Source organism: Archocentrus centrarchus, chromosome 8, assembly GCF_007364275.1.
Source record: "Archocentrus centrarchus isolate MPI-CPG fArcCen1 chromosome 8, fArcCen1, whole genome shotgun sequence".
Lineage (NCBI taxonomy): Eukaryota > Metazoa > Chordata > Actinopteri > Cichliformes > Cichlidae > Archocentrus > Archocentrus centrarchus.
The window spans coordinates 25,019,113-25,043,645 of record NC_044353.1 but is presented as its reverse complement, the minus strand read 5'-3'; the positions used below and the strand labels follow the sequence as shown (position 1 = coordinate 25,043,645).

Here is a 24,533-nt window from a genome sequence, read left to right as displayed (position 1 = left end):
AAACTGTTTAGCTGACAAATTTCAGGCCTGATTTGAAAATGGCAAACACTGTGTCGTATCATTGCTTCTCATCATTTTTATTATGTTTTTTCTGAAAGTATTTTCCAGATCTGTTACACTTGACTCTGTTGTCATCAATAATGTGGCACTGTCAGGGCAGCTAAATCATAAAAAAAAAATAAATAAAAAAACTCCAGCTTTGGGGTTTGATAGCTGAGCCATATAGTATTCTTCCCTTCTTTGTGATTCAGCTCCTTGGGGATGCTTCTGCACAATGTGAGATAAGCGCCTCCTCCTGGCAGTCGCTACACCTGGCAGGCTGCATCCTGAGATGCACATCCTTCAGCCCTCATTTATTTGATCAGCCTTATCTCAGCGTAGCCGTTGCCACGAATATCCAGCCAGCAGTAAGATAAAATCAAGCTCGATACACATGGCTGAAAATATTAATGTTAAACATGAGTAAACTACAAATGGTAAATAACCCGAATAGCACAAAGTACAGTCCCAGATCATTAGTCATTTTCAGCAGTGCTGTTTTTTCTTTTTTTTCTCCTTAAAGCCTGAAGTGATACTGCAGAGAAACATAATACATGAACAAACAAGCCAAACTTTTTGATCAAATGAGACAAAAGCCGAGTTTTAAACTGAGATTGTGTCCCAGTATCAAACATTATAATTTGCCAAGTTATGATTTAAGAACAAACTTGGGTTTGCTTGATGAATGGCTAGATGTTACTGCGAGCTTCAGCTTACCAAACTGTTTCTGTGATGGATGTGCCATTTACAAAACTGCAGCAAGCAGAAGGCACTTTCAAAGGTGTCCCAGGTTGTATTTACCTAACTGTAACTAAAGGTGGGTCATGAGGATGAGGATGATTACTGCCTTTTTTACTGTTATTTTTTTTCAAATGCACACTCAATCCTGCTGATAGCCTGAGGTCAAATTTCCTGAATGATACTAACACAGTACCTCCAACTGCGTTTGGAGGGGGAAAAAAAGAAGCAAGTAACAGCTTCTCATAAAGATTTGTGCTGCTGTGTCAACCTGCACCTGATGTTTAAACCAAAATCATTTTCTCTTTTTCACCTTGTTTTTACATCTGACCACAGTCCATTTCATTTAACATTAAAACATTTTCCTTGAATAAGGTTTTAAAAAAAGAAGTCCTTGTTATCGTCATCACGTCCTCTTCCTCTGCAAAAACAGAATAACAAGTGTGCTACCGAGGCTGTTTTATAGAGCAACCATGAGTATCTTTGTTTATAGGTGGGAAGCTCAATGTTAAGCAGTGAAACACCGGTAGCATTTTTTTTTTTCGGTTACAGTGGAGTAACATAATTATTTAAATTAGTTCTCAGTCCCCTCTTCTTTCGGCTGCTCCCTTCATGGGTTGCCAAAGCAGATCATCTGCCTCCCTCTCACCTTATCCCTACCATCCTCCTCAGTCACACCAACCCTCTGCATGTCCTCTCTCACCACATCCATAAATCTCCTCTGTGCTCATCCTCTTTTCCTCCTGCCTGGCAGCTCCATATTCAATATCTTTTGTCCGGTGTATCCACTATCCCTCCCCTGCACATGTCCAAACCATCTCAGCCTTGTCTCTCAAACTTTGCCTCCAAACCGCTCAACCTGAGCTCTCCCTCTGATATATTCATTTCCAATCCTGTCCCTCCTGCTTACTCCTAACAAAAACCTTGGCATCTTCAGAAAAGTGAACCTTATTTCACCTCAGTCACCTGAAAGTCTCTTATGGGCCCCTCCCTCTAGTTTTTGAGCCACACTTCTACCTTTAAAGGCTCTGTGTGCTGATAAATTCAAGGAGGAAACTTGCTGTCAAAGAAAGATTTGCAGAAGAGTTGATGGAGAGGATCCTTGGATGCCTCAGGCTCAGCGGTCTGAAATGTGCTTTGTAGATTGTAAGGAGATTGAAACAGGATTTCTTAGCAATGTATATGTATTAGAAGGGAGTCTGAAGGACTGGCAATCTTAGAATTAAGGGTGATGTTAAAGATATATTATATAATATAATCACACGAAACTTCATTGGTAAGCTCTTTAATTAATATTAAAGAACAATGAAAGTAGCAAAGTGGTAGATATATATATATAGGACTATAAATAAGGGTACTTTATTTTTTGCATTTCTGTTTCTTTTTTACTTTTTCATTTCATAATAATAACAGAAAAAGTATAAAGTATATAAGGTTGGCCTCTGTAATCAGTTAAGCTTCACTGATAAGGTTCTCAGTCATAAATAATACTTTCATGTGATTAGACCTTCAGTTTGATGTGGAAGCTCTCTATGATTAAGAACGCACAAAAGAACAATGCACTTGTGCAGAGCCATTAGCACATTAACTATTATTATCTATCCATCCATCCATCCATTTTCTTCCGCTTATCCAGTTCAGGGTCGCAGGGGGCTTGAGCCTTAGTTTTTGCTAATAAGAATAAGATTTTGTGTATTTCTTTCGTTTTAATATTAATCATCAGTAGTTGCATCATGTATTTTTTAACTGCGAAATGTTGCCACGTTTGAGCGCCTGTAGAGGGCAGCAGAATCGATGGAATTCATGTGTGCGCTCGCTCCCGCATCAGAGCAGAAGAAGAAGCAGAGGGCGGCCTTCAGCGATACCCCGCATCTAGCTAAGTTCTTTTAGCTGTAACGAAAAATCACTTTCCCTCCTTTTAGATAGCCGACATAAGGTTTGTGAGGAATAAAGGCTCATTCATGTAAGTGTGAACGACAGCTGTTTCTGGTTCATTTCTATGATATTTATTCTGTCTTAGCTATGGGCTAAACAGCTACACCTCGCTATTGTTTGCGTTGAGGAACTAGTTTAACTTGGACATGCTTATGCTTTGTTAGGTTCAGTCTACTTCCCAGAAACTTGGGCGGGTAGCGTCGCGTTTCTGCTAAGGTCCGCGTGTTTCCCGCGTCTAGAGAAGATGCGTGTTTTATCAGTTAGGTATAGTTTGGGACTGTGTGGAGATGCTAACATTTGCTAGCCGATAATGATGGCTATTGAGAACTAGACGATCCCTGGCCGCGGGTAACACACGTGCGCTAACTGTTATGCGTCCATTATCGGACATCACCACGAAGCGCGTCCTCCTCTCCTGTAAAACTTTGCTTAAATGGCATTTGTTCTCCACGTACACGGGATCGTCTTTAAGTAGAGATGATTGTTTAGTGGCAAAAAAAGTAAATGCAAGAGTATTACAGTAATAAAGTTAATTTTGACTATGCAAATGAAACAGAACGGGTGGCCGCCTAAAGCCAACATCACCGTCCTCATAACTCGGGGAGCAGCCCAGATCCTCTTCCGATCAGCAACTAGGTTTAAGAAATACCTCAGAAAATGTTCAGAAATAACAGCCGATATCACGTTACCCATGAGCAGCCAGGGCTGATGGCTTCATTTGCCGGGTTTTTGCGCTGTGAATGCAGTCCTGTCAGAGCACGATAAATGCTCGAACATTACACTTCAGTGCAAATGTCTTTAAGCACACAGTATGCATTTATTATTGGCGATGTGATGAAATTCGTGACAAAATCAAGGACATTTACGAATGCCAGTGAGCTGTCCAGTGATGGAGCGCTTGCTTTGCAATACATGCCAAGTTTAAACAGTCCATAACAGCTCCGCGTATTGTCAAACTCTTCTCGTATGTAGTTTTTTTTTTCTGAAATATTAAACAGTATCTGCCGTGCTGTTAGTGTTATTACTTCGTAAACTAACATGTTTAGCGTCAGTTTCCGGAACTAAAAGCGTGTCGTCATTACTAAACGCGGAAACTAGAAATAATTGAAAGCAAGCTCAAATGAAGTCGTGTGTTGACCGTTAAAACTGAGCGAAGGAGCTTTATCGTCGGTACAGTCTCTGTCCAGTTATTAGTGAGCAGTGATTTTTTTTTTTTTTTTTTTTAAAGGTGTCACTGTCAATATTTTTTTTTTTTCCCCCGACCTGGATTTTGAAATACTGTACAATTTCAGGTGCTGACTGAGGAGAGAGGATAAAACACGCAAACATGTCCGGAGCGTGTCAGGACAGACGGAGCCGCTGGCAGGAGATTCAGAAAGGCCTGCAGTTCATCCAGTAAGCGACCCTGGTTGTTACTTTTCCATCAGTGTTTGACAGTTTTCCCATGCCCTCTTATTAGTCAGTTTATAAGGAGAAGAATACTGGCAACTGTTTGTTTAAATTGTGGCTTTCTTTTCATTTTATACACGATAGTAAGATGAATATATTTTTTATTATTGGATCAGGTGAAATGAGCTCTGAAGATGTCACCTTTTGGATGTTCTTATGGGTTCCAGATTCCTGAGAATTCAGAAAGAAACACTCTAAACACCTAAATTTAGCTTTAAAATCTACTCTAAAGTGTCAGTTACAAGTTTTAATGTAAACATCATAAATAGCTCTTTCAAACTATATATGGCCATTTCAGATTTGTACATTTATATTTTCATTATCTCTTTCTCATTGTCTTTCTCCTCCTTCATCTGTCTCCTCCACCATTGCTCTCCTCCCTCATCTCCACCTCATCTTCTTCCTCCTCACCTCAAACCTCATCCTCACCTTCTCCTAAATTGAAGTCAGGGCTCTAACATAAGAAAACACAGATAAACATGCGTATTTATTAACAATATTGTCACCAGATCAGACATGCGACCCTCCCATCTCCGGACAGCTGACAGTGAGCTCGCTGTAACAACAGCTAGAACACTGTTATGCCAGTGTCCTAAAAAAAAATCACACTCTGATAAACAGTTTGATTCTTACACGAGTTTATTCGCTTAAGAAAGTTTTAGCGCAAACACAGCGCTGCTGTTTTTGCGCTGTTTTTGCCTCTGACAGAAAAGTTCAGGATATCCTCAGCAACTCACCTCAGTATCGCTGTCATCGGTCAGAGGTGAGGTTCACTGACTCATTGCCCCATATTGGACTCCTTTCACAAAGTTTTACAGCCTCCTCCAGAGTAAATGGACATGGACGCTTCACACCTGGCATATTGACAGCTGAGGTAAACAGTGAGTGTTTGAGGTGACTCGGGATTTCAAAAAGTATAATATAAATATCACAAAATATTTAATTGACACGTTTGTTTTTTTGTTTTGTTTTTTTAATTCCTGATATATTTCTGATATTATTCAAATATATTAAAATATAGTTTGTACAACATGTTTTTATACACCACAGTAGTAGAAACATGCCAGCTATCTGCGGCTGTTACGGGTACAGAGAGTTAAAAGTTTCAGACAAAAGAAATCGATGATATTTATAGTTCCTAGCTGTTTATCAGAATATTAGATTACTTGGATATGCAAACAACTTTGAATTTAAATTACTCAGTTATTTTTTTCACATCAGTTTAAATCACCCAAATTTGTAGAAGTAAGAATATCTTAGTATGTCCTGCTGTGGATGTCATTTACCTGAAATTTAGTGGTCAGTACCAGTAGAATTACATGATTATGGATACCCAAACAAACTCATTTGATTAAAAACATGTTTTAAAACACATTATTAGATAATTTATTTAAAATGAAAATGAAAATGTTTTGTTGACAGAACCAAAATGTTAGGATGTTTGCCGTGTAGCCTGCTCTGCGTAAGCCATTGCAAACATTTCAGCCTAGGGAACAAAAGATGATCTCATGGTGCAAACTGTCTCAAACAAAATGGTAGCATGGATTTCAGAATAATGTAAAAAGGATAATACTTCAGATGTTGTTAATGTGAACTGAAACATATTCAACTTGAATTATTTGAACAGATCTGGATGCCGAGCTTTTGGGTGCTTTGCTAAATTGGAAGTATTTCCTCCCTTGATTTGAAAAACACGATCGCATCGTTTGAATGTTGACTCTTGAGATTCAGTTATCATCCTTTGGTCACCCACACTTGAACGCAAAGTCCTTCCACAGCCAGCTCTGCCTCTCTTGAGTTGGAGCAGAGCTGTCGCAATTAGCTGCACTAGTCGCCATCTTCCATGCGTAGTTTGCACGGTGCCATTTGTAGTTTTTCCTGTGGCTTATTCTTCAGCATGTAAGGCTAGAGTAGAACACTTGCAGCTCTATGCCCCCCTTCAGTTTCAGAATAATTGCTGCATTTGGTACCAAAGAAAAACAAGTACTACTGCCTTTTCAGAATGGTACAGTCACACTGAGTGGAAATGAAACAAGTGCCCATAAATTAGTTGAATACCAAAGATTTAATGTGGTTTTAAGTACAGTACCAGTCAAAAGTTTGGAAACTCTCTCTCATTCATATGACTAGGTGAGCATGTCCAAACCTTTTTCATTTACATGTATCATATGTTACACTAATGCTGTCAAATTTCTTAATGTTTATTTTTTTGGCCTTTGGTTAGCTCTTATATGTGTCTGCTTCTGCCTGGTAACCCTTTAGACTCAGCGGCTCAGGAATAATGTATCAGATTGCACTCATTGTTTTCAGTGACTTCAGGGCTCACTTTCAACACATTTGTACAAAATAAAAGCTCTACTGTCAGTTATCACAATACCCATGTCACGATTGAAAGGGAAGAGAGTAAAAATAAAAGCTTGTCATTCTGCCCTCTTGTCAGAGCAAGCTGGTCCACCGCAAGCTCATTAAGATCAGCTGGAGGTCAGAGAGACAGCTGATCACTGGTTTTACTCCTGATTTGCTTTGAGATTCCTATTGAGGCATGAGGCAGCCTTCATTTATATTGTTTTAGAGCTGTGCAAAGCAGCTTAGTGTTTCATTTCATCTGATCTGCCATGGGCCTTTATTCTTAAAACAAAAGTGATACTTCATACTACGGTGAATGTCATCGCTGTGTAAAGTTAATGACAGTGGAAACAAAGTCTGCTGCTTAAATTATTCACACTGGTTCAGTAAATAATTTGTAGTTGTTCACAAACATAAATACTGAAGACTAATGACAAATGCGACAAATGTGTCCGAGAAACGGCAGCGAGAGACGCAGCTTTGTGTTGCATTTGGGTTCTTATTTGGTCTTAATCGTGCCTTGGCTGTCTAAAATGTAGCACCCTCACAGTTCAGTGTAAAAGAGGAAATGCAGCTTTAAATACCAGGCAGCAGCTGAGGTGGAAAGAAGCCTAAAACAGAAAACACACACAAAAAACCAAAAAACTTTTCAACAGGCTTGTCTATGATAGCATTTAATGGCACAACCTTTTTGTGTTGCAGTTCACCCAACCAGTTTATCGTTGCGTAAACTAATTAATGGCTGTCGATCGTATAAAGCTTGATGGTGACTGTAGCTCCATTAACATCTAAATGAGATGCTGGCTCCTGAACTGCTTGGCCAGAGATCAGTATTTTTTTTAGGTTTGTTAAAAACCATAAATTGTGATATAAACAACACCATGATTAGAATCATAGGGCAATTTTATTTCCTGGCATTCATGACCATTTTGTTTACCTTCACACAATAATAATGAATACAGTAAGCAATTTTCTTCTCCTACAAGCAACAAAATTAGAAATATCACTGAAGCTGGATGGTTGGTTGGTTGGTTGGTTGACAGATTGAATTAGCTAACTTTGCGTTTAGCACCTGCACACACAGCAACCTATCAAACCAGTGTCACACACACACACACCTACACACTTTCCTTTCCTAATACATCACATTCAAATCTGTTTTTTTTTGTTTTTGTCCCCCCCGAGCAGAATATTTCACTCTGTGTCGTATACATTCCTCTGATGTGATCCAGTTTAACAGCTCTGCCATAAAATGCCTTCACAAATATAATAATCACTTTTATTGATATTTACAGGCAGGTCTTTAACTAGAATCTTATGGGATTTGAGGTTCATAGTAATGTTGAATTGGACTGCATTATTTTGAGGTGTTCCTAATATTTTATCCTCCGTTCCCATGCACAGGAAAGGCCCAGTATTAGACTTTCAGTATAATGCCTTCTAATAAGACATAGACAGGGTTTTTTCCTGGCTCAGAATAGACTCTGGGGGATTGAATCTGCATATAGCATTAATTGCTCCACATATAGATAAAACAGTTGAACAAAAACAATAAATGGGTTTAATAATACAGCAATATTGCAGTTATATTTTTAGTAAAATTTTGGCTGTATTACTGAAAGAATAAGTGGAATTGTAATGTCACTTTATTTTTTTTCTTCTTTTAGATCAACTCTTCCATTTCCTGGGAGTCAAGATCAGTATGAGGTAAGCAATGTAAATTTGAATGTGGGTGTCCCAGTTTTCATCTTCCATTCGCATTTGTGTTAAAATCATTTTTACAACATTGTTTGGGGCACATAAAAGGCAGCATGTCATTTCCTCTTTTAGAATAAAAACATTATCTGCACTTTTTTATGCTTTTTTTTTTTTTTTTTTTTTTTTTTTTTTTTTTTTTTTTTAATTGTTTTTTTTTAAATTTTCCAGGTGTTCATAAAGGACCTTGTGTGGAATCTATTTGGAGAAGGAAATGACGTGTTTAGAGAAGGGGAGTTTACGAAATCTATCGAGATGTACACTGAAGCATTGAGTATAGCAGACTACGCTGAATCAGAAGACATCTGTGTTCAAACAGGCTTACTAGAAAAGCTGTATGCAAATCGAGCTGCGGCATACCTAAATATTGTTCCGGTAAGTTGTGACCATGACACTGATTATGAGTCACTTTGCTCTTACAATTTACATAAACATTTTCCTAACAAAAATAATAATGCTGAGGAGATAAAGTCCAAACAGTGAGATACTTTGTACCTAAAGCTGGAACACTGCTGTTTTACAGCAACCAAAAACAAGCTACAGAATTGTTTGGCCTGTTTGTGCTGTTGGCAAAGGGATATATTTATTCCTATTGAGAAAATGCAATTAAATATAGTAATTAGCCCATTTTTGTGGGTCCCCTGCAATGCTCTTCTGTATAAATGGTATTGTAGTCCATTGTTAGGTGGTTGCTTGGCAATGTGATGTCATGCATAATTCCACTTTTTTTGATATAAAGAGATGTTATTGTTGTTAAATTAAAATTATACAATGGCTTTATAAGGTCTTACAGATGCACAAATGTTACAGATGGGCCATTTTAGCCCAGTGGTGTGTGGTCGCTAGGCAACATAACATCATTGTATGTCATGTAGATTAGAAACTTCCGGGGCCTAAGATTTATCTGTGTGGCATGTTTGGTTGCTCAACTTCTGATTGCGTAGGAGGCGCTCGTTGACAGATTGATTTTGTGTGGCTTTTGGAGACAGTCAGCTGTTAGCCGACTGTTACCACAGTCATTTGGTGGTGAGGGAATACAAATGGTGTGCGTTGATTCACATGGAATTCAGTTTGAATTCAAACAGCAATGACGGGAGAAAATTCCCTCAGTAAGAAAGATGGACACATTCCACAGCTGGCAGCTCAACATTCAGGCCACAGAAACATTCCTTAGCAGTAACATGCCCAGGATTACACCACTTTCTACAACCAGTGCAGTCCATCCGCATTTCTTCTGACAGCACAGATTAACATCCCTGCCAGCTGGAAAAAAAAGTCCTGAAGCCCAGCACAGGCACACTGTGGTCCGGAAAGTAGGTGTAGCAATGTCTCCATGGAACACATCATGTTGCACTCACCATATTCCTGCTGGGTCTTAATCAGTGCTCTGAGCTCATCTACGATATTGTCCAGGGACTTCACATTCCTCATGATGATAGCAGGAACAGACGGTTTATATTTCCTCCTCTTAAACCCCCCGCTTAGCTCCTCTGAAACCATGTCGTCTCCTCCACGGGATTGCAGTCCTCGCTCCAGACAGAATTATCAGTGCATTCAGGTGGCGAAGATTCTCCATTGCCAAGAGTAGATTTGCAAACCCTGACTTCACAAAAAGTAGTCAATTCACTTTTTTTAAAATGACAGATTAGTAAAGATGGAGGTTGATAACCACATGCTTTAAGGCCTTGGTTGGGGGGTGGGGGGGTGTCCTTGACTTTGAGAACCACTGGTTTAGGGAAAGGCTTTGAATTGCTGACTGAATTAACAACTCAGTAAGTTACACTTTGCATTTCCAGTTTGGCAGTCCTATTTAGCCTGAGGACAGGTGGGTTACATTAACAGTAGAGGGTGGGATGTTTGACTTTGATAGCCAGGTCCTTTTTTTCAGGTTATAACAATGCATCCAAAGAGTTCTTAAATTTCTTTGCTGCACTGTTGAAGCTGACAATCTGGGCAAATCCAATTTTTGGACACTGATTTAATAATTCAACATGTTGTTTTCTTGCTGAGTGTTATACCTCTCAAGTTTAAGTGGATGTATATTATATATTCAACTCCAGATGGTAACTGGTTAGCACAAATACAGAAAACCTTAGTTAAATGACTAATCTGGCTCCATCCTAATATGATCTAGTTATGTTATCTGTCATGTGTTAAATGAAACTGGTTAAAAAAGTCTAAATAACAGAATCAACGACAGGTGTGGGTTTCGTATATCATAATATAACTTGTTAATGGGAAAAACTACTATTACAAAACTATAAAACTCAAAAAATTAAAGGAACATCTCAGATCTCAATAAGGGGAAAATCATTATGCTGATATGGATTGGGTAATGTGTTAGGAACGAGAGGCTGCCACATGAAGAACAACATGATGAACCTACAGAGGGTTGAATTCAAAGAAACCCCAAAAATCACTGAAAAAATGATGCGTCAGGCTAAATTTCATTCCAGCAAGTCACAGTGGTACTCAGGAGTTTGTACAGCCTCCATGTACTAGTTTGTATGTTGGGGTCATGCTCCTAATGAGACAACGGCTGGTGTCCAGGGGATCTCCACCCAAATCTGGACCAGTGATTTACTGATTCCTGGACAGTCTGAGGTGTAACATGGCAGTGTCAGATGGACGGAAACATAATGTCCAAGGGGTGTTCTACTGGATTTAAGTCAGGTGGGGTAGAAGTCTGTGTGTCCCTCCATGGATATGCTTCCTCAGACCATCGCTGACCCACCACCAAACCGGTTATGCTGAACATTGACCAGCAGCATAACATTGTCCACAGCTTCTCCAGACCCTTTCATGTCTGTTACATTTGCTCAGGGTGGACCTGCTCTCATCTCTGAAACGCACAGGGTGCCAGCGTTGGACGTGCCAATTCTGATATTCAATGGCAAATGCCAGTCGGGCTTCACAGTGCCAGGCAGTGAGCACAGGTCCCACTAAAGGACGTTGGTCCCTCAAGCCACCCTCGTGAAATCTGTTTCTGATGGTTTGGTCAGAGACATTCACACCAGTGGCCTGCTGGAGGTCATTTTGTAGGGCTCTGGCAGTGATTATCCTGTTTGTACAAAGGAGTAGATGCTGGTCCTGCCGATCACCTCACGCTACCAGTAGTGTCACTGACCCTAGCCAAATGCAAAACTAGTGAAAAAAGTAGTCAGAAAAGAGGAGGGAAAAAATGTCAGTGGCATCCACCTGCAAAACCATTCCTGTTTTGGGGGTTTTCTCATCGTTGCCCCTCTAGTGCACAGGCTAATTGCATTAACAAAGTTGCTGAAACTGATTATCAACCCCCTCTGCTAGTTAACTGTCCAGATCAATATCCCAGAGGTTTAATTGGGTTGACGCTATATTAAAAAGTGTTCTTTTAAATTTTTGAACAGTGTATACCACATTCCCTAGAAAGTAGTTGATAGACTTGATTCCAATAAATAAAACTGTTGGAAGATGGACGCTTTCAGAACAGCGCTCGGCACTCCTGTTGGTGTTAGTTTGTCTGTATCGAGTCATATTACATGGCAGTAAAAACACTGTTGTCTTCAGGGAGGCAAAGCAACATGGCACACCCTTACCTGCCTCAACTCACTGAACATGTAAAGTCAATTTATGACAAAGGAAGTTTTTTTGTGTACACCACTAGACCATCCATTTGTATGGTTATTCTAACGCTGCACCATGTCCCCCCCCCCCCCCCCCCCCCCCCCCCCCCCTCCAATAGGGACTCTGTGACCAAGCACTAGAAGACTGTGAAAAGGCTCTCCAGTTGAATGAGGGCAACTACAGAGCTTTGTACAGAAAAGCAAGAGCCTTGAAAGAGTTGGGGAGACATCAAGAGGCCTATGAAGCTGTTGCCAAATGCTCTCTAGCAGTGCCTCAGGTAACAAGTAACATAATTTATCCAAATATGTCATCTTTTTTTCTTTTTTTGGAAATGGGTTAAAAATTAACCAAAGCCTTGGCTTCCGTAGACAGGTTAATCATTCATTCTGGTATGCTTTGCTTAACAGTCTACATACATACAGGTTACATTAAATGACTACTTCAGCAGTTCAGTGTGAATTTGGTTATTTCAGATAAACCAATGAATCTCAGTCTTTGGTGTAATGAGCAGTCACTTTAGTTTTGTGCAGTCTTACTTGATTTCTCTTCATCCTTTCCTACAAAAGCAGGGCTGGAACCTCTCTGGCACTGTCAGAATACCAGTGCAGGGATAATTTTAGATTTCTAAATGGATACCGAGTTATTTACTGTCATGAAATAAAAACAATACATTGCTTTTATGGGGTGTTATATGTGCATAAATGCTACCAATTGGTTGTTTTAGCTTGATGGTAGGTGGTTGCTAGGCAACACAATGATGCAACATGATCAAGTGATAAAATATGACGGTTAAGAATCTTCAGGGGCCAAATTTGGCTGCTCAACGCCTGATTGTATAGAAGTAGTTCACATACAGATTTAAAAGATTTTGTGTACTCTAACAAAACAGAGCAGAGCTAGACATCGATCAACTTTAGAGGTTGTATTGTCCTATATAATGTGTATATATATCAAGTGCAATATTTAATTGTAAGATAAGTATGAATATGGGCCATTACAGTCGCTGAATCTTTGTAGTAAATGTATAGAAGAGTTAATTGTGCGTGCATTCTTTGAATCATCATAGATAACAAAAACAAAGAGAATTTGATCTACAGCTTTTTTGTTGTTGTTGTTTTTGCTTAGTTTTTTGTGCTCCTCCACCCACATCCCATTCTTTCTCCTAAACCCTTTAAAAATTTCAAATGTAGAAATTTTCCTTACTTGAAGCCCTGCAAATGGACCCTTGATTACAAAAATACTCAGAAAGCTTTGTGACAACCATGCTTTAAGAAGCTCTGCTTTAAAAAGTAATGGTCTCACGGCATCATCACACCATGTTTTTGTCCTGTATTTATATAAAATACTATGTATGGAAGGGAGTATCAGTCAGATTTAAATTTAGATGGTCTTTCCTCATCTTCTGGTTTGTAAAATAGTTTAATTGTTACCAATTAAAAAAAAAAAAACATATAAAGGCTCAAAGGCAGTGACTGTCCTGTGTTGTTTCCCCAGGATTCCAGTGTCACACAGCTGACTCAGGACCTTGCCAAAATTTTGGGGTTGAAAATCCGTAAAGCTTATGTGAGGAGTAAGGTATGGATGTATGATGACAAGGGGGACTTGCACTTTTCCCTATTTTTATGCTTCATAGTGCACCAAATGTTCTGGTTCAGTCAGTCTCTCCAACCCTTTTGACTTGATGTGATGTTAATGAGATGATGTGCTGTGTGGTCATCTCAGGCATGCAGCACCTGCCCACCACACATGCTCCACCTGTTGTTCAAACTTTGTGTTCGTGAGGGGCAGCGAGTCAAAAGAAAGTTGGCTTAAAGAAAGAGAATCTAAAACTGCTTCAACCAAAAATTTAAATATGGGGCTCGGAGCATAATGGGTGTCCTGTTCATGTTAAAACAAGTAAACGTACTCTGTGATTCATGGAGACAGCTTTAATTGTATTGCTGTAATAACCAAATGATAAGGAAGTGATTTGTTTTATTTTTTTAACAGCCTGCCTTGAATGTTTTGAGAGGATCAAGTTACCAAGATGCATCATGTGACAAGGTAAGCAACATCCACTACACAAGAGAAAATATGCAGTAGTCTCCCAAGACGTGAATTGATCAATAACAATTTTTATTTTTCAGTTTTCTCATGGCTCGGATTCAGTTGAAGATATTGAAATTGGTACGTTTCAGCCTTTGATAAGCTTTTATTTGCACATCAAAAGATGCCAGCGAAAAGGTCACTCATCTGTCCTCCCCTTCCTGTGTTTTTAGAAGTGCCTAAGTTAACCCAGGATAGCAGTGTTTTAGCTCCAGGACCAGCTCCCATCCAACCTCCAGTGGCAGTGCACCTGCCTATGAGTGAAGCAGTGGTGGATGAACTTCCTCCTAGCAGCAGTATCTCATCTGTAGCCTCATCTGAGCCTCCGGGCTTCGAGGCCCTGCCTGCGTCTGTGCCCACTTCAGAGTCCCTCTCTGCGCTCACATTCGTAAATGGGTGCCGACCCACTAAGCCTTACCCAATTCTTGATACTAGTCAAGATTTTGATACAGACATCATTGGGGATGACCTAGATGATCTTCTGGACCAAGCTGGCCCCGAATCTGCTATGGTCAGTTGGCAGAATCCCTGATGAATAAATACGACAGTGAGTTTAGATTTGAACAGATGTGACTTTCTTAATCTCCTCTGTCAGGTTATTCCTACGGTAAAGGGGCCTCTTCCTTTACCAGCCAGTATTGCCTCTGGCAATTCCATGTCGAGTCCATTCCTGATGCCATCGCACATCAGCCCATTTCTCCAAAGCGGTTCTCAGCAGTGCACCGTAACTCTGCCGCCTCTGTATCACAAGTCGGGGTCAAGTGCATATTTTGGTATGGATACTTTTGACTCCATTCCACCACCACTGGATTCCCTGGATAGCCTTACCATATCAGACTATAAACCAGGTATGCAACTTCACCTTCCTTGCAACGTCTTGCAGTTTAACTTTAGTTCACATCACTATTGCTCCATCTGTATCCAATACATGAATAAGCACTTAAATTTTTCCCCCCTGCTGTCACAGTCTCAGATTATGCTCCGAGTCCGTTCATTCCACAGGTAATTACTATTTATCAATAATATCGAGCCATCATCAGTTAAGGTTTTTGTTACGGGCTCGCATCACGTTATTTTTCTTTTTTAAATATAGATCAACAACAATGACACCCCAATGGGGATGGCTGTGGGTATGCCTGACATGAAAGGCCTCCCTGCTGCTGTTGATTTAGCGAAGAACCCCTTAGCTGAAACGCATGAATTCAAACAAGCCTGCTCAATGTGCTACGTCAAAACTGGTGAGGAATTGTTTTGACAGTACATTAATTTAACTGTCTGCTTTCTGTTCTGCTGTGAGCTCAGATTTGTCACTGTCTTTGAGGAGAGGATGGGAAGTATTGTTTGTTGTAGCTTGTTTCTTGTTTTCCCCATCCACAGGACCTGGAGTGTTGGATTACACACTTCATACGGAAGACCATAAATGCAAAAAGGATGTATTACTTGGCAGGATCAAGCATTTATCAGACAAAACGTGGAAGCTCATTCGACCCAGGCCAACAAAAACTCAATATGTTGGACCGTATTACATTTGCAAAGGTAATTTATTTGTTTATTTTTTGGTATAAATTCCTTTCTCAGGAGCTGTATCGTGTATTATTTATTCATGTCTTTGAAGCATGCGTCAGGCCGCTCAGACACCAAATTTTTGTGAATACAACAACTCAAGAATGAGGCAACGTAGGACTTTCAAATTGATGCCATAGCTGCATCCACTAAAAATCTTTTTGGACCCTGACCTCAAGGTCAGAGGGCAAGTTTACTGAAAATCTTGTAAACGTAATAGCTAAAAAAAAAAAAAAAGGCCATGCCACAGGTGTATTTACTCAGGAAAGCTCTCATAAAGGCTTCTCATACTGATAGCTTAGCTGCATCTACTGACAATCTGACACTTTGCAGTTTGGCAACTTTGATACAATTCATGCATTTTTCATTTTGCAGGGTTCTCAGTGGCGCAGTATAATCTGTGGCTATGCCAGCGCCACAGTTTCAGTCTTTGACAAAATGACATTCAAAGCTTTTTCCCAATTTGCATTCATTGAATTTTCATACTGATAACCCTTCTGCTGTCAGATTGCTGTAAGTGTATGGATTTTCAGGCCAGGGCACAATTTGACAGCAGAAGTGTTGAAAGGTGTTCCACACTTTTTCTTTTTTTTTGGCTTTAATGTAAACATGGCCTGCAGTGTTCTGTCAGTATTTCTGCAGTTCGTGGTCAAAATGATGAGGTTTAAAGAACTGATTTCAAATGGTGCATAGATTTAAGAATTTAATTTTTTTTACTATTGTCTGGGTATTGGTCTTGTTGACAACTTCCAACTTTGTGAATATGATAACTCGAGAACAATGTGACCTAGGATTTTCAAATTCATACCATAGATGCATCTACTAAAAATCTCAGACGTTTTTGAATCTCGGCAACCTGACCTCAAGGTAAAGGTCAGAGGTCAAGTTTTCTGAAAATCTTGTGAATGCAATAATTGGAGAAAGAAGTCACCTAGGATTTTTTTTAAAACTGATGCATGTACTACAAATCTCAGATGAGTTAGTCCTTACCATAACAGTCCCAGTCACAGAAAGTGACAGTATCCTCAGTGATTTATATTTATTATGATTTTAGCATTTCTTATTCCTGCTTCTCACTGCTTACTCCTGATTTCACTGTTTTAACTGCATACATAACAGAAAAAATAAGGAAACGCATAATGGCACCAAATTTTAATCACCTTTTACAGAAACTGTGGTATATTGTTGCTAAGAAATCCCTCTTAGTATGTCCCATCCCCTGTTTGCTTGTTTACAGTGAAACAAACAAATATGGCGTAATGCCGCCCTAGTGTGTTTTTTTTTTTTCAGAAAGCATGCTAGTGTTCTGAAATCAGAGGCATGACGTGTATTACAACAGTGTCAGTGTCTAGTGTAGCGAGTAACCCCCACGCTGGCATTCGCATGTACACAGATGTCAGTTCAGCTCTGTGACTAACTGCTGCTGGCTTAAAGGAGCAGCAGCAATATGTCCCATTGCCTCTCTGCACCTTTTGCTCAGAACAGCACACAAGCCCTGCTATTTCCTCTTTTATCTATGTAGCTACTTATCCTTATTTAACCTGCTCCAGAGCAGTATCTGTAACATGTGTTTTTATTGACACTTTGCCTCTAGCACGGATTCTGATAATAAAACGTGACCTTGCCTGTTTCAGAGGTGGCTGTTGGGAAAGATTGCCTGTATCCTGGCCACTGTACATTTGCATACTGCCAGGAAGAAATTGATGTTTGGACTCTAGAGCGGAAAGGATTTATCTCCAGAGAACTGCTCTTCGATCCTTTTGGGCCAAACTCCAATGTCAGGTTGACTGTTCCCAAGATCTTGCAGGAACATCATGGGATATTCATGTTTCTCTGTGGGGTGTGTGTTTGTTTAGTAACTTATTCAAAACTGACAGGTGCCATACGCATGTTACACAAGTTCAGACCAGAAGTATTTGTGGAGTATTTTTTGCCTGTACTTCAGTACATTTCATTAGGAGTAAGTCTATATTAAAGTGCCAAGTCATCACTTTAAATGGAGTAGTTTCAGTAAGAACTGAAAGGGAGATCTCTGAGATCCCACGTGTAGTGGAAAGGTTGAATGTTAAAAAGTAACTGGACAGACACATTTTAAAAAGATCTATTTAATATTATGCAAAATATTTTTTAAAGGCTCTGAATGCTGATTTTTTTTTTTTTAATTTCAAATGAGTGTGAAGAACCAAAAGTGTGTCTGTCTGTGTGCTTAACCACATTGACTGTAGTCAAAGTGTTGTAGTGCTGCGGGAACTTGATGTGAGTGAAGCCTCTCGGCGCTCTGTTTTTCCTCGCAGGGTGAGGAGAAAATCTTTGGCCTCGTTGTAGATTGATTCTTCGCTCAAGGATGTTTGTTGCAGAAAAAAATCTTCCACTTTAAGGATGGCAGACAGTTGTAAAGACAGACAGTTGCTCATTTAACAGCAGTTTATAGAGCAGTAAATATCTAAAATTGTTCGTTTGATGGAATGTGAGACATTTTTGTACTACCATATGACGTATTTTTTTTTAGCTATTATGTTTTATAGCTTATCATAAAGTCTTTATAGCATAAATATGAGCATATAAATGTTACTGTATAGTTGCTTTATTGCTTATTATATATTGCTGTGAACTTGTTGCAGCTTTTATTTTATGAGAAATTTTCTGTAGTTATATTTAAATACATGCTGTTTTGCAGATTTGCTTTGACCACAAACCCAGAATAATCAGCAAGACCAACAAAGATGACCCTTCACTTTGTTCTCATCCAGTGACAAAGCATGACTTTGAGGATCATAAGTGAGTGAATCACTATTTCCTAACTATGAAACCATCTTCATTTTATTCATTACTTAAAGGGATTTACCATTATTTGTGGATAGTATAATTGGATTTAGAGCTAATAATCTGAAGAGTTTCTGGAAATGTAAGAACTGAGAGTTTGATCAGCCTGTTCTGTTTTTAGGTGCCTGGTCCACATTTTGAAAGAGAATACAGTCCGGTATTCCAAAATCAGACCCTTGAATCCCCATTGCCAGCTGGATCTTTGTCGCCACGAAGTCCGCTACGGCTGTGTGAGAGAGGACGACTGCTTCTACGCCCACAGCCTCATCGAGCTGAAGGTCTGGATGATGCAGCACGAGCTCGGTAAGACTATTTTTTGATGGTGAAACAAGATTATTTTTTTCAAAATGTGAAATAGCAAATTATATATATTTATTTCTGCATCTTACAGGTATCACTCATGAAAGTATTGTTCAAGAGGCAAAAAAGTTTTGGAATGCGACGGCTTCATTGCAGGGAGCCCAGGTAAGGCCAACATCAGGACCTGATGATTCCAGATGTTTGTTGCTGCTGGCATTTACATATTTATTCTCAGTGTACCTTCTTCCTCTAATAGGTATTTCTATATTAAATAAACATGAATTGTTTACATTTAGCAGGCAGCAAATGCCTTGAGTTAAACTTAATAAAAATTTATATAGAGAGAAGCTGTAATCAGCTTCTCATCATATAAAGTGCATTTAATGGCACTTGGTTTAATAATATGCTGTAGTCAGTTCTTTTAGCTGTATCGCTGTTGCGAAGGGAACATTTGTATTCAGTGACAGATTTTAACGAGTCCCTCAAATCTGATCAGCAGCTTCCCAATGCACCGAGGAGATTTGGGCCTCCAAATCTGAAGATGATGTTTGTTTGTGGCCAGTGCTGGAGAAACGGCCAACTAAGTGAAGCTGACAAAAACAAAAAGTATTGCACAGCCAAGGCAAGGCACACGTAAGTATTTGGATGTCTTTGTGTATGTGGAGGGCAAAAAAAAAAAAGAGCGAACACAATCGACTGTAACATTATCTTTTTTTTTATCTCAGGTGGGCAAAAGACAGGCGGGTGGTGCTTGTAAGTTCCCACGAAAGGAGAAAGTGGACAACAGTAAGGCCGCTTCCAACCAAAAAACCCATCCCGTCTCAGTTTGAGGTATGTGTCTGATTTTCCCAACTTATAGTTGCCAGAAATGTAAAAATATTCATTCTTTGTGTTTCTGGTGAGAACAGATTTTGAATAATGGTGACCAAATTTTTATTTATTTATTTATTTTTTTTGCTTTTTTTGGGTCTCTGTTTAGATTTGCATGCATGTGACTTCTGGCAAGAAGTGTCAGTACATTGGGAATTGCACATTTGCTCACAGTGTAGAAGAAAGAGACCTTTGGACCTACATGAAGGAAAACAACAGTGAGTTTCGTTGAAGCGATTGGCTGACCTGATCAGTAAAACACTGCAAACACAAATTTTATCCCCTCATTTAGTTGCAGATATGGATCAGCTTTATGAGCAGTGGCTGCAGTCTCAGAAGCCTGGCTGGGGTGACGAGAGTTCCTCTAACTCAGTCAGGGAGAATGGCAAACAGATCCACATGCCAACTGACTACGCAGAGGAAGTGGTGAGTTGACAGCATAGTGGTAGCGCACTGGTTGGTGGAGTTCAGAGGCATCTAGTTAATAATGTACTTAGGGCTGTCTGCAACTAGACTATTAAATCTTAGTGCTTTCGCTGATTGGCAAGAGAAATCCTATTTTGTTAATGTATAGCACAGCATATGTGTGGATAGTGTTTAAACTTTTCTATTAGATTGCCCCCAATTATGCATGTTTCCTAGTGAGTTCTGTCTGTTAGACAAGTGAACTAATACCTTATGGTGTACTCACACTAGATGATGCATACGTGTGCAAACACATCTGACGAGGCATATGAGAGGACAGTGTGTCACCAGGTCCAAATGAAACCTAAAAGTGCATCAAGTTATGAATCTCATTGTGTTCACAAGTGTCTGAAAGAGTGAGTGAGCAGGTGGTAGTTAAAGGAGCTGAGATAAACTGAATTATACTGTGGTCCAGATCCTCAAGTGCAGTGTGAGTACAGGGGAGGGGGACGGCCGTGCTGGGGCTGCGGAACAAGCCCACGCTTAGTAGGAGTACACCCTTTGGCTGGGATTATGCTTTCTGCCTCAGCGAGTCCCCTCGGGTCCATGTGACGTAAATTTCGTCATCAAATGATAAGCGCGAGGGCTGTGTGGATTTTATGACCGGGCGGACATGTTTGTGCAGATTTTACATTACAGTGCATCAGCTGTGAATGCGCCTCAGGCTGCAGATTTCAAAGAAGCGGAACAGGAATGATGACTTGGCTGTCAGGTCACCAGCTGTTTGTCCATAATGGAATTTAATCAAGGCCTTGCTCACTGGAAACATCCCTACTTGTAAATTTTATTTTTCCTTTTTTTTAAAAATTTTTTTTAATGAACTAATGAAGGCCATAGACTGTATGTAAAAGATGGACAGTTTCTGGGTCTGAAAGTGAAGTCGGTGCCAAATTGCCTTAAACCTCTCTTCTATTTTAATGGCCACCGGGGGCGATTCCTGTAAGACTTGAGTCCTGAGTATGATCTATGGGAAAATCTGACCCCTAACCCGGCTCTGACTGCTTGTAAACACTTTCTTGTTGAGTTTAATGAGCTCAGCCACTCGTTTAGGTTTATTGAATAGGACATTAAGTTCCTTTTTCTAAAGTTTGGTTATTCTAAGTGCTATAAAGGAGGATTATCCAGGCCTTAGGCTTGATAAGGCATTAGCCCATGAGCATACAGTTTCACAAACATATTCAGATTGCATCCGATTTCAAATTACCAAGATGGAAATGTTCAGCTGGAAGCTTCATAACAGGTCTTAAATTAGTGGGTGATGTCATAGTAGCTATCCATCTTTTATCTTGCCTATAATGAAAGCATTTTCATTAGCAACAGTGTTTTTATAGATAATCATTTAGTGTTATCTGTTGATACAATAGAAGATAATAGGACTTGGTGTTTCTATCTGGTATGTTTTGAAGGAAATTTTTTAATACATTTATTTGCTAATTAATTAAATAAAAATCTCTTTTCCTGCAGGCCGGCAATCACTGTTGGCTCTGCGGTAAAAACTGCAACAGTGAGAAGCAGTGGCAGCAGCATATCACGTCAGAAAAACACAAAGAAAGAGTTTTCAACTCTGAGGATGATCAGAACTGCTGGCAATATCGATTTCCCACAGGCACTTTCAAAGTTTGTGAGAGGTAGGCTTATCAGACACAATGGTACTGTATGTGTCTAGTTATCAGTCTCATTGTTTTTGATGCTTGACATTTGCTGTCATTTTTTTTGACAGGTTCCTTAAAGGCACATGCACAGAGGATGACTTCTGTAAGCTGGCGCACGGGGAGCAGGAGCTAAAAGAGTGGATGGAACGCAGGGAATTCCTTTTGATGAAACTTGCCAAAGCCAGAAAAGACCATCTTATAGCACCAAATGACAATGACTTTGGAAAATACAGTTTTCTGCTTAAAGACATTAAATAATGACATGATCACAATATTCATTCTCACTTGCAAATAAGGCAGTATTCAGTCTTGAATCAAGTCATCCTTGAGGGCCTCTGACATGCACAGGACCTAGCCTGATCACAGCATGATTTTAAAGGAGGGCATACAGGACAGGCCCTCTGGTTGGTGGCTGGTTTTCTCTGATCAGAATTGCAGGAGTGTTATCATTAAAAGCAAATCCTAAGTGTTAAAACACTTTGCAGAAGCTTTGCAGTGCACCATTCTGTCATAGCTGAAAATGGTGGCAAAAACAGCATGTGTAACCCTTGATCAGAGACTCATTCAGATTCTTACAGTTGACCTAAACAGTAACATTTTTTTTTTCCCCCACAGTTTGTATTTTAATGACCTTTACTGTTTTAAGTATCAGTTACTTAAATAAAGAGTTGAGTTGACATTCTGTTATTTTAATCAGTCAACATAGGTCATCTTCACTTTCCATTTATCTAATAGTGTTACCAATGTAATGGGCACCACACCAAATAAAGCTCCTTTTTTAATCTGTATTGAAATGGCTTTTATTTAAGAATACAGTTCTGGTATCAACATACAGAAAAGCCCATCTCACTGTGATATTTGCTAGTTTAGGGAAGCAATTTGATACATTGTTTCAGTCTCACTATGGTCCATATATTATGAGCCTGTATTTTGTATATAAACAGTTGAGCTGTAAGGTAACATGTAATAGTTGGAGTATCATTTCCTACAAATAGCTCCATTTACATTAAACACAAGCTTAGGCCAGTAGTGTGACAGGCACGAGTGGTCCTGGTGGCTTTATGCAGAATGGGTTTTTTGAATCATCCTGACGTGTACGTAGGCCAATTTATAGTTGTTTTCAGGCCTACAGCTCCATTGACCTCTTTAGATTAAGAACACGTTTTCTTAATCTCAAGTCTCTGTTTCTCCAGCACCCAATCCAAGAAACAAGCCGCTGAGGTAGCATTGCATTTCCCACTTCAGTATTATGTTATGAGCTGCAACAGAAGCAGCACCTCCACCCAGTGTTCAGCACTCAGGCCAGCACCTGCTGCAGGTCATCCACCTCCAGCTTCCACATCCGTTTGTGAAGCGCAGCAAGCTCGGAGAGGTCTGCCATCTTCACTGCGCGGATGACAGGCTCTGGGGAGACTGCCTGGATGACGCCCATCACCATGACATATTTGCCTGTAAGAACAGCAGCAGCTGGTAAACAGTTTACTGCCAGTGGATTCAAAGGAACAACAGAGTTACATAGATAAATGTGGCCATTTGCTGCCAGATATGACAATATTTTTAGTGCAGTTATTCATTTTAGGGTTAATTCCCTTCTTTCAGCCTAACAAGCTGTGTACTGTTGGAAATGTTCATGTTAATTAAACAGGAATGTCATGATCTCAATGACAGACCACTAATATGCAGAGCCAAAGGATCCAATACAAAAACCTCTTACTTGTCAAACTACAGCAATGCCTCCTATTAAAAGCTTGTGAACTTTTAAAATACACAAGAAGCAGGAATTAAGAATGGATAGGATTTACACAGCAAAGTATTTTGCTGCTTAACACATTAATTAGAACATGAAGGAATTGTTTGATTGTGTTGGTAGATGTTAAGATAAAAAACTGTTTTTCAGTTTGTTTTGTAATGGGAAAAGCAACCCCCACCCCTCTCTACCTAACCACAATGTAAGATATTAAAAAGGAAAAGTGGTTTCACATTCCTCATAATACTGATTGGGAAAGTCTGTTTTGGGCCCTTTAGTGTATATGTGAAAACAATCTTTAGGCACAATGTTTTATATATCAGCATTTTTTGCCCAAATCTAAACGTGTGCTGCGACTTGGAATCGATCAATCAAATGCCTAATAGCTATTAATTATTCTATTATTAAGAAAAAAGGGTAATTTAATTTTAGCTTTTGAGTGGATTGAAACAGAAGCTAGCTCCAGTCTGGGTCAGTTACCTTGGGACAAGCACGGTTTCCCTTTGGGAATGTTGTTAACGCCTTGAACAGTGAAAGTCCCCGTCTCATCTATCAGCAGCACGGTGTTTCTGTCCTGCTGGACTTTCAGCACTGTCCCCTGCATCCACACAAGCGAGACCGGCAAAGAGCTTCCCCTGCCCAGACTGATCACGCAGCCGGCCTCGCTGTCAGCGGTGCCCCGGTTCCCTGCGGCCCTCAGCTGCCCCGACAGCACTTTAACAGGCGGGGGACGTGTCTTTTCCACGTCTGACTTCTCTAGTTTAGACATAACTGACAGACTGCTGCTGCCTTCAAGTGACGGTCAAATGTTGACAATGTTTTCATTTCCCGCGTCCCCTCCAAGCACACCGGAAGTCGTGGGAACACGTTTTCCGGCAGTGAAAACGTGTTTGCCGGGCTCCTTCAAAGTAAAAGTGTCAAACCTGAACTTAAATCACAGGCAGGTGAAAGGAGCCAGTTTATGATAGAGGGCCAAAGAGGGAACAGGCACACATAAAGCACATTTAAGCAGTACAACTTTTTGTACATTTTTTTAAACATCTCAAAGGGGGTTTCTCAATATCACCTCCATTTGTCAGTGTTAGAAAGTTCTAGTCTGCTGTGAAGAAGAGCTAAACACTTTGTAGAAATGCTCCCTTGGTCTCCTCTATCCTCTATTATCA

At 39.8% G+C, this 24,533-nt stretch overlaps 2 protein-coding genes across 4 annotated transcripts; one reads left to right on the top strand and one right to left on the bottom strand.

Annotated features, from left to right (window-relative positions):
• The first annotated feature begins 2,605 nt into the window (after window positions 1-2,605).
• Window positions 2,606-22,411, top strand: zc3h7a (zinc finger CCCH-type containing 7A). 3 transcript variants are annotated; one of them, XM_030735936.1, is made up of 23 exons: window positions 2,606-2,740; window positions 4,005-4,107; window positions 8,175-8,214; window positions 8,434-8,637; window positions 11,984-12,142; window positions 13,360-13,440; window positions 13,855-13,908; window positions 13,992-14,031; window positions 14,124-14,461; window positions 14,546-14,798; window positions 14,918-14,952; window positions 15,044-15,188; window positions 15,328-15,486; window positions 17,148-17,353; window positions 18,191-18,291; window positions 18,458-18,639; window positions 18,728-18,801; window positions 19,136-19,269; window positions 19,362-19,467; window positions 19,616-19,724; window positions 19,799-19,932; window positions 21,436-21,599; window positions 21,692-22,411. In XM_030735936.1, the coding sequence occupies exons 2-23, from the start codon at window positions 4,040-4,042 to the stop codon at window positions 21,879-21,881; spliced, it is 2,976 nt and encodes a 991-aa protein (XP_030591796.1). In that variant the 5' UTR covers window positions 2,606-2,740; window positions 4,005-4,039; the 3' UTR covers window positions 21,882-22,411. The 3 variants fall into 3 exon arrangements, with proteins under 3 accessions (XP_030591796.1, XP_030591795.1, XP_030591797.1); XM_030735935.1 differs by having other exon boundaries at window positions 19,133-19,269; XM_030735937.1 differs by lacking the exon at window positions 19,616-19,724 and having other exon boundaries at window positions 19,133-19,269.
• rmi2 (RecQ mediated genome instability 2) lies at window positions 22,385-24,373 on the bottom strand. Its single transcript, XM_030735939.1, has 2 exons — window positions 23,851-24,373; window positions 22,385-23,072 (listed from the first exon to the last, which is right to left on the bottom strand). The coding sequence occupies exons 1-2, from the start codon at window positions 24,137-24,139 to the stop codon at window positions 22,921-22,923; spliced, it is 441 nt and encodes a 146-aa protein (XP_030591799.1). The 5' UTR covers window positions 24,140-24,373; the 3' UTR covers window positions 22,385-22,920.
• Window positions 24,374-24,533: the final 160 nt, after the last annotated feature.

Excerpts from the sequence above, each read along its gene's own strand:
- rmi2 (XM_030735939.1), bottom strand. The coding sequence starts at position 24,139 with ATGTCTAAACTAGAGAAGTCAGACGTGGAAAAGACACGTCCCCCGCCT. Across the intron at positions 23,073-23,850 it reads GAAACCGTGCTTGTCCCAAG|GCAAATATGTCATGGTGATG; the intron begins GTAACTGACCCA and ends CTGTTCTTACAG.
- zc3h7a (XM_030735935.1), top strand. The coding sequence starts at position 4,040 with ATGTCCGGAGCGTGTCAGGACAGACGGAGCCGCTGGCAGGAGATTCAG. Across the intron at positions 8,215-8,433 it reads GGAGTCAAGATCAGTATGAG|GTGTTCATAAAGGACCTTGT; the intron begins GTAAGCAATGTA and ends TAAATTTTCCAG. Across the intron at positions 19,933-21,435 it reads CTGACTACGCAGAGGAAGTG|GCCGGCAATCACTGTTGGCT; the intron begins GTGAGTTGACAG and ends CTTTTCCTGCAG.